Source organism: Pyxicephalus adspersus, chromosome 4 (assembly GCF_032062135.1).
Source record: "Pyxicephalus adspersus chromosome 4, UCB_Pads_2.0, whole genome shotgun sequence".
In the NCBI taxonomy this organism is placed as follows: Eukaryota; Metazoa; Chordata; class Amphibia; order Anura; family Pyxicephalidae; genus Pyxicephalus; species Pyxicephalus adspersus.
The window spans coordinates 94,248,064-94,267,351 of record NC_092861.1 but is presented as its reverse complement, the minus strand read 5'-3'; the positions used below and the strand labels follow the sequence as shown (position 1 = coordinate 94,267,351).

Here is a 19,288-nt window from a genome sequence, read left to right as displayed (position 1 = left end):
TTGCGGTTAGAGAAGTCAGTAAAGGTGGTTTCAATATTTCTTTCGACACAAGTTTACTTTTAGACCTTTATTTTTGTTGTATACCAACAACATACACAATATACATTTGCTGGTGTTCATTTGTGTAAGTGGGTCTGGGGGGGAAAATCTCAAATTTGTTATGGAGTAAACTCCCAAATCCTGTCCAGGACACACTAGATTAGGGTTCCCACAGGTCCACAGTTTATATAACATTTTTTAGGCCTTAGGCTGACCTTGTGTTATAATAATATTGTATTATTATTATTGTATATATTATAATTGTTTATGTTCTTTAGTGAGGATACTCATACTTGCTTTTATTGTTTATACCTTTTGATATTGCAGCAGTTATAAGGCAAGCTATACCCGCTCCAGCATTACTTAACGCAAATGGAAGTTTTCTCCCAATACGATCAATGGAGATTAGAATTAGAACAGCAGCTGGTAACTCCACCACAGCAGATATAAAAAAGTCTGTATATAGACTCCCAGATACAATCCCAAGACGCATAACAAGACCCTGGTAGATGACGGCACTTGTAAACCTGAAAAAAATTACAATAACTAAGACAATAAGAAATAATAAAAAAAATACATATTAATAGAATAGCCAGCTAGCACAACTTTTCCAAAATATTTACTGAACATAAATATCCAGCCAAACAGAATTGTCACGCACAATACTCCTGTTATATAGTTTTGGCTCCTAACAAATTTTTGGGGACTATGACAGGTATTTTTTTGGGCGGGCAGACAAACAAACATCTATGCAGTCACCCTTGTTCATGTAAGATTAAAACAGTTCCATGAGGAGCCCATCAAAAGCCTCAGTTTTGTATGTTGTTCATCATATAGAAAAGTGAAAAGATCGGTTAGCTAACTACCAACCCAAGCCTAGAACTGAAGGTAAAACACACAATGGAATGCTTTTTTACTATGTCTACACCATCAGATGATATGGTTAAACTCCAGTGGTTACATAGTAAATCAGGTTGAAAAAAGACGTGAGTCATTCAAGTTCAAACAATAGGGAAATAAACATATCCCAGATATAAAACCCTATGGACATAATCGGTCCAGAGGAAGGCAAAAAAACCCTGGTACAATTTGCTCCAACAGGGGAAACAATTCCTTCCTGATTCCATGGATCAATTCGATGTTCCCTGGATCAACAGTGTCTTTTATCTTTACTTTAAAGCTTTTATACCCTATAAATTCTGTTATATTCTGTGCTTCTAGGAAAGCATCCAGCCCTTTCTTAAAGCAATCTATAAAACTACTTCCTGAGTGAGCCTATTCCACATTTTCACAGACCTAACAGTGAAGAATCACTTCCTTATCCCGAGTCTAAACTTCTTTTCCTCCAGACGCAAAGAGTGCCCTCTTGTCCTTTATAACAATCTTAAAGTGGATAGTTGGAAAGATAGTTCCCTATATGGACCATTTATATATTTATACAGGGTGATCAATATCCTCCTTTAAACGTCTCTTCTCAAAGGAGAATAGATTCAGTTCAGCTAATCTGACCCCCTCCATTCCTTATTTTAGTTGCCCTTCTGAGCACTCTGTATAATTCCACAAAATCTTTGTGAACGGGTGCCCAAAACTGGACTGCATATTCCAGATGTGGTCTGACCAATGCTTTTTACAGGGGCAGGATTTTGCCTGGATCTCTGCAGTCTATTCCTCTTTTACTACAAGAAAGTACTTTGCTAGCTTTAGATATTGCAGCTTGGCATTGCATGCTATTATTAAGTCTATTATCTGCCAGAACCCCCAGGTGCTTTTCTATTTCTGACACCCCCAAATGTATTCCCCCTAGACCAGGGGTCCCCAACCATTTGACAGGTTGGCTGCGGCCCTGGCCAGTGCACCCCCCAGCTGGCTCAGGGGACCCTCTCCAGGGGGCGCCCTGGCCAAAGCAAAAGACTATGTCTCCTGTACGCATCACAGGCTCAGGGAGGTGGGTGGGTTGTGCCTCTGGACCAGGCTCAGACCTGCGATGTGAGAGTGGGCGTGTTCTGGCATCATGAAGTCACTCGGGGAAATTTCTTCCCGTTTGAGTGACACGCGGCTTCCAGTGAACGGTCTGGAGTCCGTGAGATTAGTGGTCCGTTGGGGACCACTGCCCTAGACAGTATGAAGCATGCATGTGGTTAGCCCCCAAGTGCATAACATTACATTTCTCAATAATAAATGTAATTTGCCACTTGGCTGCCTAATCAAAAAGTATATCCAGGTCTGTTTGTAAATTATAGACATCCTGTATGGACTTAATTCCAGTACATAGTTTGGTGTCAGCAAATGGTTGCCTCCATTTGTTTGTTACTACATGTTTCCTTTTAATATTATGGCATTCAACCTAACATTCTACAGTAGGGTAGAGTCATCAGTTTCTTCTATCGACTCAGACATAGCTTGTCATTCTTTAGTTACTAATCCTATACTGGACAACAGGGTGGGCCAGATAATAGGTCCAATCCTAATAATTAAGGGTTTGCCTTCAGATGGTAACAACAGTCTCTTATATTACATTATTCTTCTATATCAGAAGTTAGTTTCATATGATTTCAACATGAGACTAAAGAACAAATCTATGATGCATTGCAGAACTGGTTTTCTACCTGCTCTAGGCACAAAGGCCTTGCATTACATCTTATGAAACCAATTAGACCCTGCTCCAAAATTTATAAAATCCTGTGGATACAAGCAACACATTTCCAGTGACATTCTTCTACTAACACTTTTCTTTTAAACATTAACAGCTGTTTTGGAAAGAAAAGCAAATTTTTTCTGAAAGTGGCTTTTAGGTTGATAATGAAAGATAACGTTCCCACAGGGATTTAAGTAAAAACAACATGTATTATCTTGGCCATAAGAAGTGAATTTTATGTAAAATCTGCCAAACTGACTCTGACATTCTAGGGAGGTATCACTTGGTGCTTTACCAAAAATGGCATCCAAGACCAGTTTTAATCTCTGCTCTGCCTACAGTGCATTTCAAGTTCCTGTAACTAAAATTCCTTTGACATCCTCATTTTTACTTCACAAATTTTGCTTGTAATGTATAAAGTTATCCTCTTACATTCTTATTACCTTTCACACCCTGTGTCTGGCTCACCATACACCTTGATTTACTGCTACACCATTGTTCACTTTTTTATCATTTTATGTTGAGTGAAACCCACCCTAAACTACTGATTGTTTTGCCTTGGTGCAATATGCATTTTCTTTACGTTCCATCAAACCTACACCAGTAGTGTGAGTAATCAATTTTTATGTCTTCTAAGATGTGTTACAACTTCAGGAGCAGGGAAGCTTATTGATATAACTGGTATAACTTGTGAAAATCCAGTTTACCTAGTTTCACTAATGTCAAATTTTACCTTTCGAAACACTTTAAATAAATATATTGGTTCCACTGTCTTTCTACAGAAGAGACGGGAAAAACATGTGCTACACACAACCTGATAGTTGAATGCAAGATTCAACACTTTAAATCACTATATACTGCACACATATTGTGCAGCATGTTGAAACAATCTGTTCATCAATAAATCCTATTCCACGGAAAAATGAAATAAACTTGTAAAGGCTATATGCTACATCCACAGTGAGTGGAGCAGATATCATAGGTCTCAGTGCTCCTATGATGTGAACAAGCAATGGCCAGCAGAAACTGTTTAAAGCATGTATTGTATTGGGTGTGTATATATACTGTGTGTATATATATATATAGAGAGAGAGAGAGAGAGAGAGAGAGAGAGAGAGAGAGAGAGAGAGAGAGAAGTTCTTGCCCTTAAGCCAGTGCAGAATATGTATAACATGGCTGACTTTAAATGATGCATTTTCCCAGTTAACACTTTTAACAGTGCACCATTATTTCAGATTTGTTTAGTCCTACTAAACAAAATATTACTAAATACCTACTAAATATTTAAAATACATGTCAAACTGAACCTTGGAGTTTTGCTCTTTGCTCTAACAGTGTACAATTTACCACCTCCTAAATGACAAATTAGATAGTGTTCTCCTATCAACCATATCAAATTGCCATCAGCAAACGAATCTTTAAAAAGTATGACAGGGCCCTTCTTGCTGGTAAAGTAAGTTGACCTATTATTTTTACATTTATACTCGTATAGTATTTAGCATGTCTAAGATGTAGAGAACCACTGTTCTAACTAGTATTAAATAGAATTTACAGTATGAATCTTACCATGCATACATAAGAATTAAAGTGCACTTTCTCATTTGTGGGGTTCTGACCAGATCCATGCATGCAGGATTAGAAACTTCTTCATCAGATACTGTTATCTAAACAGAAACAAAAATATAAAATTGTAAGTAAAAGATGGAAGGTACCTCATCTGTCAAATGTTACATTTCAAGAATATATTGCAATGTATCAATATTTTTCTAACCTACTTAATGACAAATGAAAGGCATACATAGGTACAGCACATCATACTATTGCTTTTTTATTTAATTCAGTTTTCATTAGGTAATAAACATTTTTTAATTACCTGTATGGCTACCAACAAATTTGTCCACAGCTGTATGTTGGAAATTTGTGTTTGAGTAGCCGCAGAACATTTTAAAAACACCCAAAGGCCCAAAATTCTTTGCAATTTGATCTAAAGTCAGGGAGTACTGTATGTACAATGAGGGAAAGAAATATCTGATGCCCTTCTGATTTTGTATGTTTGCCCTCTGACAAAGAAATGACCAGTCTGTAATTGTAATGGTAGGTTTATTGTAGGTGTGAGAGACAGAATAACAACAAAAGAACCCTCAAAAACCAAGTGCTCAAAAGTCAGAACTTGATGTGCATTGTAATGAGTGAAATAAGTATTTGATCCACTATCAACCAGTCTGGAGACTGGCTAGGCCACTCCAGGACCTTTATGTGCTTCTTCTTGAGCCACTCCTTTGTTGCCTTGGCTGTGACTTTTGGGTCATTGTCATGCTGGAATACCCATCCATGACCCATTTTCAATGTTCTGGCTGAGGGAAGGAGGTGCTCAACGAAGATTTGACGGTACTTGGCCCTGTCCATTGTCCTTTCGATGCAGTGAAGGTGTTCTGTCTACTTTGCAGAAAAACACCGCCAAAGCCTAATTTGTCCATCTCCATGTTTGACAGTGGGGATGGTGTTCTTGGGGTCAAGGGCAGCATTCCTCCTCCTCAAAACACGGCGAGTTGAGTTGATGCCAAAGTGCTCAATTTTGGTCTCATCTGATGACAACACTTTGACCCAGTTCTCTTCTGGATCATTCAGATGTTCATTGGCAAACTGCAGACGGGCCTGTACATGTGCTGTCTTGAGCAGGGAGACCTTGCGGGCTCTGCAAGATTTTAGGCCTTCACGGCGCAGTGTGTTACCAATTGTTTTCTTGGTGACTATGGTCCCAGCTGCCCTGAGATCATTCCCCCCGTGTAGCTCAGGGCTGCTTTGTCACCGTTCTCTTGATCATTGCAGCTCAACGAGGGGAGATCCTGCACGGAGTCCCCAGACTGAGGGAGATTGATAGTTATTTTGTGTTTCTTCCATTTGCGATTTATCGCGCCAACTGTTGTCACCTTCTCACCAAGCTGCTTGGCGATAGTCTTGTAGCCCAGTCCAGCCTTGTGTAAGTCTACAATCTTGTCCCTGACATTCCTAGACAGCTCTTTTGTCTTGGTAATGGTGGCTAGTTTGGAATCTGATTCATTGATTGCTTCTGTGGACAGGTGTCTTTTTTTACAGGTACTGTAACAAGCTTGGATTAGGAGCTTGTTACCTGCATAGATCTGGGAGCCTAAAATCTTGCTGGTTGATAGGTGATCAAATACTTATTTCACTCACTACAATCACTACAATGCACATCAAGCTCTGACTTTTGAGCACTGGGTTTTCTGAGGGTTGTTTTGTTGTTATTCTGTCTCTCACACCAACAATAAACCTACCATTACAATTATAGGCTGGTCATTTCTTTGTCAGCGGGCAAACATACAAAATCAGCAGGGGATCAAATACTTTTTTCCCTCACTTTATAATCCGATGTTGTTACATGATTTACAAAAGCTTTTAGCTGAAGGAAAGACATTGTAGGCAATACCTTTTTTGGTTAACTAAATATATTTACAGATGGCTTTCAGAAGCTTTCAGAAAAAGTTAAAATTACCTAATGTGAAGATGTACACATGCAAATCTGGTTACTGATGGTAACATTGCAGATTATGTTGTTGCAGTCTGGTATTCTCTTATTGGTTGATATAATTGTGGTGTATTATGCTTGTTTAGTATTACTATTATAGTTTTATATCATTTGCTATTTGCCCCTAAAAGGCAATATTTGTAATGGTGTGCTGCACACATAGCTATAGGGTGGGACCTCATTCTCAACTTCCACACTTACCCTGCATAGATATACTTTTAATTTGTTTTAACATGGTTTTGAGCAATCCATGTAAAATAGAAAATAGAAAAACTGTCAAATTGCACATAAGGCTATGTAGTTTCCTCCACCTCTATTTTCTGCATCACCAATCACATTCCAGCTTTTTTTCATTTTTATGTGGCTGGTATGGGATAGAGCTATGTTACTAACTGCTGCAATTTTATATAGAGTACCATGTATCTGACATGTACATTACTTCTGTCAGGTTTTTATCCCAGTTTGTGTTTAAACCCCCCAAAGTATTCTATTGCATCCTGTGTGCCAACTAAAAAGATTTTCCATTACTTCCGCCACAAAAAGTGATGGGAAATATCTGTAAAGGAGACTTGTACCACCAAGAAAATCCTGGCTAAGGTAATAACCAGTTTGTGTATTGTATTGTGTGCTACTGACTGGGTACCACTTGGTACTGATATGCAATATTTCGGATCTACCTAACTATAATATTATATTTTTCTTTTAGCCCGGATCATAATACATAAAGAAAATCTATTTAAAATATACAATCAGGTCAAACTTGACCACTAAATTTCTTGCTAGTCACTTCTATAAGTTACCCAGATTTTAGTGGACAGATCTGTAAATTATACATTCTTCCTTTCACATTCATAAATATGATCATGTGTTTATTAAAGCCCAACACATCCCCGGTTTAAATATGTTTTGTTGGGGAAAACTGATGGGAAGCTCTGCACCGTGCAAATTAGTTCAAAACCTTCAGCATGTTTACACATTCCTCTCAAACAATATAGACACAAGAACACTTGTAGGTGTACTTGAACCAGAAAACTCTTGTTTAACTGAATATTTGTATTCCTTTAACATTGGCTAAGCACAGCATGTCACTAGAGAGAAATAAAATTTATAAGCCATGTCATCATGACAAGGGTATTGTTCTTTCCTCTCTATAGAAAGATAGGACTTTAGCCTTAATCCTTCCTTGGCAAAAGCCATGAATCCCCTACAAGAATAGTTCTCTAGAATTAAGAAGCTGTTTTTATCGGTAATTTACTGGAATATCATCAAAACGCTTGAGGTTTTATCAGGCTTATTTTTGTAGCTATGCTTGAAACTTTTTGCTATGCAAGCTTAAATTAAACACCATAGTTCAGTCAAAGGAAGCAATGGACTGAATCCTAACGTGAAGAAAATAACAAATTGATTGTAAACTAATCAATGTGAGGTGAAAGCAAACTAAATTGTAGCAAGCTGTAGCACAATTAGGTTAAAAACATCACTTTTTTTTACAGGGGTTCAACAATGTGTAGCTAATGGGAAACTAATGAGGGCACAGAATAGTCAGAAGCACAAAAATAGGCTGGGAAAAAATGCCTTTGAGATTAGTTTTCACTTATAGTCAGACTTTTATTGTCAAGAAATGCTATTGTTTTGAATAAATCTGACATTTAAAAGAGATACAGTGTTACCTCGGAACTAATTGGTTCAAAAAAAAACTTTCTTAAACCGAAATTTTGTAACTGGAATCAAGTTTTCCCCATAAGAAATAAAGGAAATAGAAATAATCCGTTCTGATAACCAAAAAAAAGTAACATTTATTTTAAATACTGTACTATTTAACATATATAAAATAATGTTACATAGAAAAATCAAGAAAAACTTTACCTTTAATAAGGACGCTTTTTAGCATATAGTCTACCAGCACACACGGTATACAGCACACACAAAAAATCGAAAAAAAGCACAGCAATCACTCAAGATGCAGTCAGAGATGTTTACTAGCTTACTGAGACTGTGGTAGCGTGAGTAACAGGAGCCGAGACAAGGAGAGATGAGCCAAGACAAGGCAAGACGAGCAGAGACAGGATGTTACATTGTTGTAATGTTACAATGTTGTAACATTGTTGTAATTTCGTATCTGGAAGCTCCTTTCGGTTTCAGAAACAAAATTTCATCCACATAAGATACTGTCAAACCGATGTACCACTGTATACAAAAAATAATATTGCAACTTGCCTTAAACTGGTTTAAGAGGAGTGTTATTAATGCAAATTTGTGAAAAGGAAGCAAGGGGACTGAATACTTAGATAGTAAAATACATTAGGAAAGCCACTCACGAGTGGACTACCGGTCTCTTCATTATTGTGTGTACATCTGTTCTGTATATTCATCTTATCTGACCTCTATGTACAAGTTAGCTGTTAATTTGGGCTTTATCTCCTACATTGCTGTTTATGCCTGTAGTATTTATTGGTCTGATATTAGTTACAGATCCTATTTACTACATTTATTGTCTGTCCTGCACACCATTTCAGGGGAACATGGGGCCAATCATGTGTCCTGAATTTGCATGTGTTGACAGTGAACATGCCAACAGAGAAAGACATGAATGACCTCATTGCTGCTTCTTCATGGTCAGATCACAGGGTAAGTGCAGGGAGTTGATCTAGTTGTGTTGCATGACTGTAGCAAAGAAAAGTCAGGTTACCAGGCTGGCTGTGCTAATTGGTGTAAATCTCAGCACTAGACAGACAGATACAATTTGACATGTAAGGCATATGTGTATTTAGGCTGTTTATTTAGTTTACTAAAGTGCTACTTTAGAATGCAGCTCAAAAAAGAAGCATCACATGAAACAGCAAGGCCTCCCTGAGGCCTCTTTATCTGTAATAAATAGATTCTATGTATTCAGTGGAGGTGAAGTAATGCGATAGATTCCATTCTTAGTCCCATGCAAAAACTAATACTTCTACCTATTTTCTTGGGTAGATATCTGATCATTTTTGGTCAGCCCTATTTGTAATAAAAACATCAGATAAAGGTAGTTGTGTCTAGGTAGAGGTCAGCAGTCAGTTATTCTGTATTGAACAAGCAAACAGACATTTAGTGGGTAAGCAATTACCTACTGTAAGTACTAAAACAAACTGCCCTTTTCAAAATATATATCAAAATAACAATGCAGTCCAGTGTGAGAGTACACAGCTGAAAGGATTTTTTTGATTCCCTAAACAGTGTACAACGTTATATCTGAGATCTTGAGTATAGTTTACCCTAATGCTGATCTCTAGATGCTATGTCCAAACCAAAACCTTCTTTCCCTACCCCCACCTAATTAATGAATGGCACAAAAAATTACTTTTTTTTACCTAAAGCCAAAGTCACATGACACTTCAGAGTCCAGAGGCTTCTTTTCTTCATTTTAGAGAAAGCAGAGTCTTTGCTCGGGTGTACACATCACTGTCTGTGTGATGTGGTCACTTCCTACTGGCTGTTCAACAGTTGTGTCACGCTTTGGGAGACAGGACCACTAGGGGCGCTATGGCTTGCACAGAGGTGGTGTGAGCCCTGAGAAGGGCCAGGATGGGCAGGAAGATACATGGTACCAAATCATTAAGCAGAAGAATTGTCAAGGAAGACCAGGGTCAAGGCAGGCAGCAAGCAAGAGAAGTCAGATCACAAGCCGGGGGTCAAATATCAGGGATCCAGGAAATAGACACCAGTGACACAAGGGCCACTGGAGACACAGGGAACAAGGGAGACACTGGAAGCAACAGGAGGCGTAGGTGACACAGGAACAACCGCAGACAGAAAGGAACACTGGAACAGCGCAAGGGAATAGGCTGGGAAACAACAGCCTGGCAATAAGGGGTTAACCCAGGAGCAGGACAGGGTAAACACTGAATTCACCAACATGTGTAAAGGAACATACTCAGTAGAGCTAGGGGCTCAGCACTAGTGGAGGCATGTTGCACAAACGCTGAGTGCTGTGTCTGAGCTATCCAAATAGCCAGGGATGATTAGGAGGCTATATTCTGATTGGCCAGTAGGATAGGTTAAACTGATGAAACTTGAGAGCACAGACATGCCCATAGTCAAAACTGCCCGCATGTGCAGGGGAGAGATGCCTGCACTTTAGCGAGGAAGAGGTAAGTGTGACAAGTTGGATCTTCTCAGGATACAGTGGAGGAGTATGCAGCAGTAACATTACTGCAAGAACACTGTTGGAAACCAGCCAATGCAGGTGAATATGCATTGTTGGTTAATACTCCCTGGAAATAGTGTCAGGGAAAGACCCAGCCAGCAGACAATGGCTTAATGGGAGGAGTGAAATGTGCTAATATTTTCCAGTAGATAAGCTGAACCCCTAAAATAAAGTGTAGCTAAAATGCTATGTACCTATTATATTAATTAAATGCACCTAATCTTTTACAAGAAAACCAATTGTAAGCATCCCAAAACATTCTGCAACAACCATTTATTAACTAAACAAATATTTATACTAGAACAAACCAAATGCAAAAGTGAAGTCACTTGTTTATGTGTTGACAGCGCTATACTTGAATCCATTATTTTGAAAACTTATTCTAAATGTTATTTTCCTAAAGAACGAAACTGCTTTACCTTAGGAGGAGACAAATTCAGGTTTGAGTTATTTCTCGTGTTAAGGTCCCACAGATCATAACCTTTTCTGAAGCTTTCAAACTTGCTTCATGTGTTTAATCAAATTTAAACCTTATTTGGTAAATTTAAATTGACAAGTGTGTACCACATATTGAACCATGTTTATAAAGTTGAAATTAACATTGCCATATAAATACAGGTGGATTTTGTGTGGTTTATTTGTGGTTTTGAGAATGTCATGTCAAATGTTTGTCTTTGTAGGCCAAATGAAGGACAGAAGATGTTATTTTTTGGGAGGCTATTAGGACCATTTAGGAAAAAACTCTGATTTCCACAAAATATTTATTAATATGAAAAACAATGTTAAAAAGCATGATTGTGGATTGTACATGATTTGATGATTAAAACCAACAAAGGTTCACCTTACTAGTTAAGCTAAGTGTTACGGTTTAGATTCAGGCTCAGAGTCCAGTAGCTTAAACAGCAAGCAAGCTCACAGTGAAGGCAGACCTGGTTTGGTTCACACAGTAGCAATATAATCCAAGAAGTGTAATTAGAAGAGTAGTCGGTAAAACAGTAGCCAAAAGGTAGGTACACTGGTATTCAGCAAACAGGATCAGCAGTACAAACGCTAGATATTGGCAGGAGCAAATTAATCTGGCACAGAGGAAGTTCCACACAACCATTTTAAAGGAAGTAGCTGGGAGGAACACAGGAGTTCAGAGTTCATCAAAGAACAGAATCAGGCAAGGTTTAATTAAGTGATCAGGTACAGAGCTGTCCAGCACTTCAGGTGGCTCAGTGCAATGATCCACTGCCAACCACTGCAGAAGGCCCAGATTCAATTCCTGACAGTACACCCCTCCTTTCAGGACGGCGCCTGGGTGTCTTAGGGCCTGGTTTGTGAGGGAATCTCTGATGGAATTCTCGTCAGCCTATGAGCATGAACATTTTCTTCAGGTTCCCGAGAATTCTCTTCTGGTCCATATCCTCTCCATTGAATTATATATTGCATATTGTTCCTGATGATCCTGGAGTCAAGAATCTTTTCAACAATAAATGTCTTCCCCTTGTACCTGCACAGGGGGAGGAGGTAAAAGGACTCTGCCAGGAAAAGTGTTTTCGTTGAATGGTTTGAGCAGTGAAACATGAAAGACAGGGTGAATCTTCATACTAACAGGAAATTTTAAGCTGACTGGATTGATTTGAGCTGAGATTTGGAAGGGTCCCAGATATTTTGGTCCAAATTTCGAAGATGGAACATGTGTCTTTAAATTTTTGGATAGTTAACCAAACCTTATCTCCTATATGAACTGTAGGAATTGCTCTGCGATGTCTATCAGCAGTCCTTTTGTAATTTTCTTGAGCTACCTTCAATGTCTCAATTTCTTTTGAGTCCTTTGTAAGACTGCTAGTCTATTTGTTAAGGCAGGAATTGGAGTGGAGATAGGACGATTTGGGATAAAACACTGGATGATACCCCATGTTGACCTAAAAGGGACTTTGAGAGATAGAGCTGTGTTTTGTGTTATTATAGGGAAATTCTGCTGTGGGAAGAGTATCAACCCAGTCATCCTGAAGATAGCTTACAAAACATCGAAGGTATTGTTCCGAGGTCTGATTTGTTCTCTCAGTCTGACTGTTGGATTGGGGATGAAAGGAAGAAGATAAATTGACTGTTATGCCCAAAGCTGTGCAAAAACTCTGCCAAATATTTGAAGTAAATTGTACCCCCCTATCTGACACGTTATCTGGGATTCCATGAAGTCTGAATATTTCTCGAACCATTAATTTACCATCTGTTGAGTGGTGGCTATACCCCTACTAGGGACAAAACTAACCATTTTAGTAAGGCGATCAAAGACAACCAAAGTAGTAGTTTGTCCTTTAGAGGGAGGGAGGTCAACCACAAAATCCATAGAGATTGACCCCCAAGGCCTTGAAGGTACTGGGAGCGGTTGCTTATTCCTTGCACAGATTTGACAGGAAGCTACATAGTTCTCCACATCTTTCATATACCTGGCCACCAAAATGAATGTGATAGCAAGTCTTGGGTCTTCCTGATCCCAAAATTTCCACCAAGTTTAGACTCATGGACGAACCTCAGGACCAGCCTTGTGGATTAACCTCCCTAGCGGTTCATTTCTTTCCGATTTTATATGTCTAAAAGCGGTACATTGTTTTTCATGAAAATTAATTTTACAGTATAATATAATAGTATGAGTATAATAAAGTTTAAAACACACAACCATGTAAAAACAACAAATTGAATAAATTAAAAAAATCTATATATTTAAAAAAAAAAAATGAATTTTTAAATTAAAAAAAAAATACACATTATACTCATACTAATATAAATACTGTAAAATAAATGTTCTTGAAAACATTGTACTGCTTTTAAACATAAAAATCCAATGTATTGCATTTAATTCAGTTATTTTGTATTGAATGCAATACAAATAGATTTTGAATTTCCTGGTGACTCATCGGACACAGAAGGAGGAAGAAGATGGAAATTGCAGCGCTGGACGGCGCGGGACGCTGGCGGATTAGGTAAGCACTCTATTTACTAACCTTCCTATAGGTTAACATACCCCGAGTGTGACTCGGCAAATTTTTCCAATTTGATATAAAGTCAGTTTTTTTTGCGATGTTCTTCCAGGTCGTCGGAAAAGATGAGAATGTCATCCAATCAGGCAATAATGAATTGATCTAAAAGATCTCTAATTACATCATTGATAAAATGTTAAAAAGTTGCAGGCACATTGCAAAGGCCAAATGGCATGACCAAATATTTGAAATGTCCATATCTGGTTCTGAAGGCAGTTTTTCATTCGTCTCCTTGCTGAATACGGACAAGGTCATATGGCCCCCCTAAATCTAATTTGGTGAATATCTTTGCAGAGCAGAGACATTCTAATAGTTTAGAAATCAAAGGAAGCAGATAACGGTTCTTCACCGTGATGGCATTAAGTTCCCTATAGTCTATGCAATGATGTAAAGTACCATCCTTCTTTTTTTTTTTTTTACAAAGAACAGTGCTGCCCCTGCAGGAGAAGTAGAGTGTCTGATGAAGTCTTTTTTTAGATTCTCATCCAGGAATTCTTTGAGACATCCTAATTCCAGCTCGGATATGGAAAACAATGCGACCAAATTGTATCTTTGCACTTGATAGCAGTTCAAGTTTAGTGATTCCTTGACCGGAGGCGAGCTTGCCTTACAGTGTAATCAGAAGAGATTTTTCAGAAGAAATTGTCCCTCAATTGATAGAAGGGTTATTAGTTGAAAACCACGGGATCCCCAAAATAACTGGAAACTTGAGTGATGCAATAAGCTGGAAGCTGATAGTCTCACAGTGATCAGACTCAATCTTAAGGTTAAGAGGGAAGGTTTCATGGGTGATTGGACCAGATGATAAAGGTGAGCTCTTCCCTCAGAATTTCACGGTTTCCCAAGATAATTTGGATAGGAATGACAAAACAGGATGGTTGAGCATAGATTGTCTCTCCTGGTTGTATCAACTGCAAGACTGATGGAGCAATGGAATTCACTTGTTTTGATATTCTGATGTCAGTTGCAGCAATTGTTCTTTTCAACTTGTTTGGACAGTTAACTGCATGGTGTCCACAGTAAAGACATAAATTCTCAGCTCGCCGTCTCTCTTTCTCTTGAATGGTGATAGATCTTTTTATTTTATCAATCTGCATAGGTTCAGGTGCGTCCGGACTTTAGGACCATTCTGTGCTGTTTGACCATACGGAGGGCACATACCTCCATTACTTCCAAACATTCCCAGTCTCTCCTTCCTTCTTTCAATGAGTCTCTGATCAATGCAGATGCATAGTTGGATAAATGCATCAAGATCATCTGGAGTTTCCACTCTGGCAAGCTCATCCTTAACTAACTCAGAAAGCCCTCACTGGAACTGACTTTTCTGAGCGTCTGGTTTCCAAGTTGTATCCGCAATCCATCGTCAATATCCTCTATATTGATGGCGGTCTCCACTGAATTTCAGTGGTACTACTCTCTGCAGGTCACTGGTCCCTTCCCGTTCAGAAAACTTCTTATGGAAAGTTACACCAAAATCTTGTAGTTCAGCAATTTGCTGCCTGAAAGGGGTCATAGCAGCTGCCACAGCGGACTCCATCAATGTGCCAGAATATTCTGTCACGGTCTAGATTCAGGTTCGGAGTCCAGTAGCTGGAACAGCAAGCAAGTTCACAGTGAAGGCAGGCCTGGTTTGGTTCACACATTAGCAATATAATCTAAGAAGCTTAATCAGAATTTAGAGTAGTCAGTAAAACAGCAGCCAAAGATCGGTACACAGGTAGTCAGCAAACAAAAGAAAAAAGATCAGCAATACAAACACCAGGATATTGTCAGGAGCAAAATATTCTGGCACAGAGGAAGTTCCACACAGCCATTTTAAAGGAAGTAGCTGGGAGGAGCACAGGAGTTCATCAAAGAATAGAATCAGACAAGGTTTACCTAAGTGATCAGGTACAGAGCTTTCCAGCACTTTAGGTGGCTCAGTGCAATGGTCCACTGCCAGCCACCGCAGAAGGCCCAGGTTTGATTCCTGACACTAAGTGAAAACAAAACATCCTTGCAAGATGATGCTTCACTAAAATAGGTGATCATCAAGTTTACCAAGTAAATGAACCCTGTTAACTTCAGTCTTATCTAAAAGTTAAAATGTGTTGAAAAATGTGTCCCAAGGAGCATGCAGAATTATATTAATACCTGGTAATGAGGGTTTTGCTAGAAAAACAATTCAGAAGTTAGTATTTACCTAAACAATGAACCAAAAAATGTACAATACCACTGAAAACAGGATGCAAAAACAGAAGAGTTTCTGCCTCACCAAGCAATTACAAAAAGAGGATCAATCTGTGTTTAACCTTCCTAGCAGTAACCCCAAAGTGACCCCAAAAGAAAGCGGTAACCAAGAGTCACACTCGGGGTAGGTAAACCTATGGGAAGAAATAGTAAATACAGTCTTACCTGATCCGCCGGCGTCCATCGTCGCGATCCCTGTCTTCTTCCTCCGGCGTCTTCTGCACGCGATGAGTCACGGGGGTGGGGTGGGAAATTCAAAATCCATTTGTATTGCATTCAATACAAAATAATTATATTAAATGCAATACAATAGATTTATATGTGTAAAAGCAGTACATTGTATTTCATAAATATTTATTTTACAGTATAATAAAATAGTATGAGTAGATTATTTTTTTTTTAATTAGGAAAAAAAAAAAATATATATATATATATATATATATATATATATATATATATAAATATATATATATTAATTTTTTCAGTTTCTTATTTTTACATGATTTTGTGTTTCAAACTTTATTATACTCATACTATTATAATATACTGTAAAATAAATTTTCATGAAAAACAATGGAAACTGGAAAGAGATGAACTGCTAGGGAGGTTAAATAGATGTTTTACCACTGCCAACAACACCTTAGGGGGTTACACACCAGGCTTATGGCTCTGAGGTGACTGTTTAATTATTTATTTTCAAGTCATATAAAGAATTAAATACACCAATGGAAAACATATTTGAACAGGAAAACATTAGATCACCCAGTTTAGGGAAAAAGGGGGGTGCACTTTCTTTTTCACAGTTCGCAATTACATGTATAAAATTTTTGTTGACAAAATAGTTGGAAATATACTTGATTGAAACAAAATAGTTGGAAAGGCCAATTGTCTTTAGTTTTAATTTTTTTGTAATTATATAACCTAAATCTGCAGGCACTGTTTAAGATGTTGATGTGTTCAAACATATTGAGTATATTCTTTTGTGCTTAGTTCTCCCTCTGACTGTACATAAAGATACCAAAGAGTACTCAGACTTAGACTCAGAAGAAGAAAAATGGGGCCGAAACATGTGGCAGGAAGAGAGGGATAAGGGCCTGACTGAGTAGGTGGTCAACTTTTTTATATCGTTATTATGCTAAAATATTTAGGATTATTACCTGGATTTTTGCCATCATTTTGCATGTCTTTTCTGAAGCAGCAAGAAGCAGCATGAAGCAGCTCACAACACTCAATGGTAACAGAGAAAAAGGGATTTGGAGAGAAGAGACATCTCCCAAATAACTGTTCATGCCTTACTGAATCTAGAAGATCTTTCGCACGATATTAATCTTGGATCTTGGCAAGCCAGATTGCAAAACTTTAGTTTATTTAATACTTTTAAAACTTATTTTAAAACACTTCTAAGCTTTTGTAACTTTTTACTCTAACAATCTACCTTACCAGAAAACCCTTTTTAAATATAATTATGTAGTTGCATAAAGGTATGGTTTCAGTTTTCTCCTTTGCTGAAAGATGTCTGTGCACAGAGAGAGACTTGAAAATGATCTGTGTGCTGTTTTTAAATAGCTCCTTTTCTTCTGTAAAAAAAACTAAAGAACAGTTTAAAGCAAAATATGGACTAAATCAGTAATTAGATTCTAAGCCAGGATATCAGAAACAACTACTTTTAATAATCTGTACTGATTTATTTTTTCAGTGGAAATATACTCTGGAGTGCAGCAACATGTTTCCAACAAGCAATCTAAAAACACAACCACTGCACAACTACACACATCTGTGCCAGTTCATTTTTACTTTTATCCTAATAGGGTAATAGCTAATGAAGCTGAAGCGGTTCTGCTCCATAGCTGCCACCAATTGCTCACTGGATTGTGGTAAGTCTTCCAAAATGTTAAAGCTTTAACCTGATGAAATTTTTAAAGCTTTATGTCTAGGGGCACAATGAACACCTCTTAGAGTGAGACTAGGGGGTCTAATTATAAAGCAGTGAATCTGACCTTCACTGAAACATTCCCTGGTTAGGAATCTTCCAGGACATTTTCTTTAAATAGCAAAGTCTGACATTCAGTGAAACATTGTTGGGGTTATGGGGAAGAGTAAATTTCAGTAATAGGTGGGAGGTAAAGTGTAAAGGGGTCATTATAAGGGTTAGGTTAGTTAAGTGCCTGTGATAGCTTACAGAAAATGCCCACTGTTTTACTAAAAACACCATGTGAACAGCTACCACCACTATATTGGTTAGAGATTAATGGGAATTAGGGAATTAGTGGGAATTAGTCAACCCTTAAATGGTATCAACATTGATATTTAGTGTTGCCAACTCCAATTATACAATAGGTATAAAAAGAAAGAAAGACAAAAAGCAGGGATTTTGTTGGCAATAAGTATATATATATTGTGAGTAGGTTATATTAGATTCATATAACATTCAATAAAAAACATAGAAGGTACATGTATACATAGGATAGAGTTACAGGCGATTTTGTCCCAGTCCCCTTACAAATAGTGGGGGAGTGCAGAGTAGGTTGGGGACTGATAATGTATACACTGATAGTTCCAAGATAAGGAGTGCTTGAATAATAAAATGCAACATAATACTATACGAAACATTAGTCATAAATACTGGAATATACCCATCACCCATCATCACATCACCACCCATCACTAGCCAAATACGTGGGCAATAGACCTCGTTTAGTGTGTAGAAGAGCATCATCACTAAGAGATCAACTAGTACGCAGTCACGTTAACACCACCTCTCCATCAGCACTAGTCAAATGCACATTTAAATGTGGCCATTGCAATAAACGCCAATGGATCCATGAATCTCAATGTATGGTACTCCCCAATGGCACCATCCATCGACCCAATCATCACATTGATTGTACCACACAGGGAGGAACATACCTCATCTCGTTCAAATGTGGTGCCCACTTTGCTGGTAAAATGAAGAGACAACTTAAAAAGAGAATTTATGAGCATGTCCATATAATCGTATCCGGAAGAAATTTTAAATATGATGCCTCCCTGATCACCTTCACTGGCCTTGAACACGTTTCCACCAACCCCAGAGATGGCAACCATGACAGGAAACTACTGCAATTAGAATGCAAGTGGATCACCAACCTGCAAGCAACCAAAACCCCAAGTCTTAACGATGTGGTTAGCTTTAAACCCTTTCTATTTTCTTCTTTTCTCTTCTACTTTCTTTCTTTTTTACATAGTACCTCCCTGATATATACACCTCAATAGCCTATAGTAAATCGTTACTCCCCTATTACTTCACTATACTATATATCTACCACATGAGAATCTGAAAACATTTGAACATTATGAAATTAACTTTGTATCGTATTACAACTACTGTACATTGTTATATACTGCGTTATACCTCCATTAACATATTTATTTTTATTCACTGATATTTGATACTACCATTGCAATGTCTTGTTTGCGTACCATTGTTGTTGTCATCACAAAGATATGTTATTAACCACCTGGGCGTTACACTGAGGTCTAGATTTTTTTTTAAATTGTAGACCTTTAACTTACAGAAATATGTCCGAATAGGGGTCTAGTAGATATAATGAATATAAAAAATGTTTGAAACACACAATCATGTAAAA

The 19,288-nt window shown here is 37.9% G+C and overlaps 1 protein-coding gene across 2 annotated transcripts in view; it reads right to left on the bottom strand.

Moving 5' to 3' along the window:
• The window catches only part of SLC22A3 (solute carrier family 22 member 3), a 118,272-nt gene that overhangs the window by 10,957 nt on the left and 88,027 nt on the right, over positions 1-19,288 (bottom strand). For both annotated transcript variants that reach the window (XM_072409046.1, XM_072409047.1), the window contains 2 exons: positions 4,241-4,338; positions 352-566 (listed from right to left, as the gene is read on the bottom strand). In XM_072409046.1, the coding sequence (XP_072265147.1) occupies positions 352-566; positions 4,241-4,338 (313 nt within the window). The remainder of the gene's footprint in view (positions 1-351; positions 567-4,240; positions 4,339-19,288) is intronic.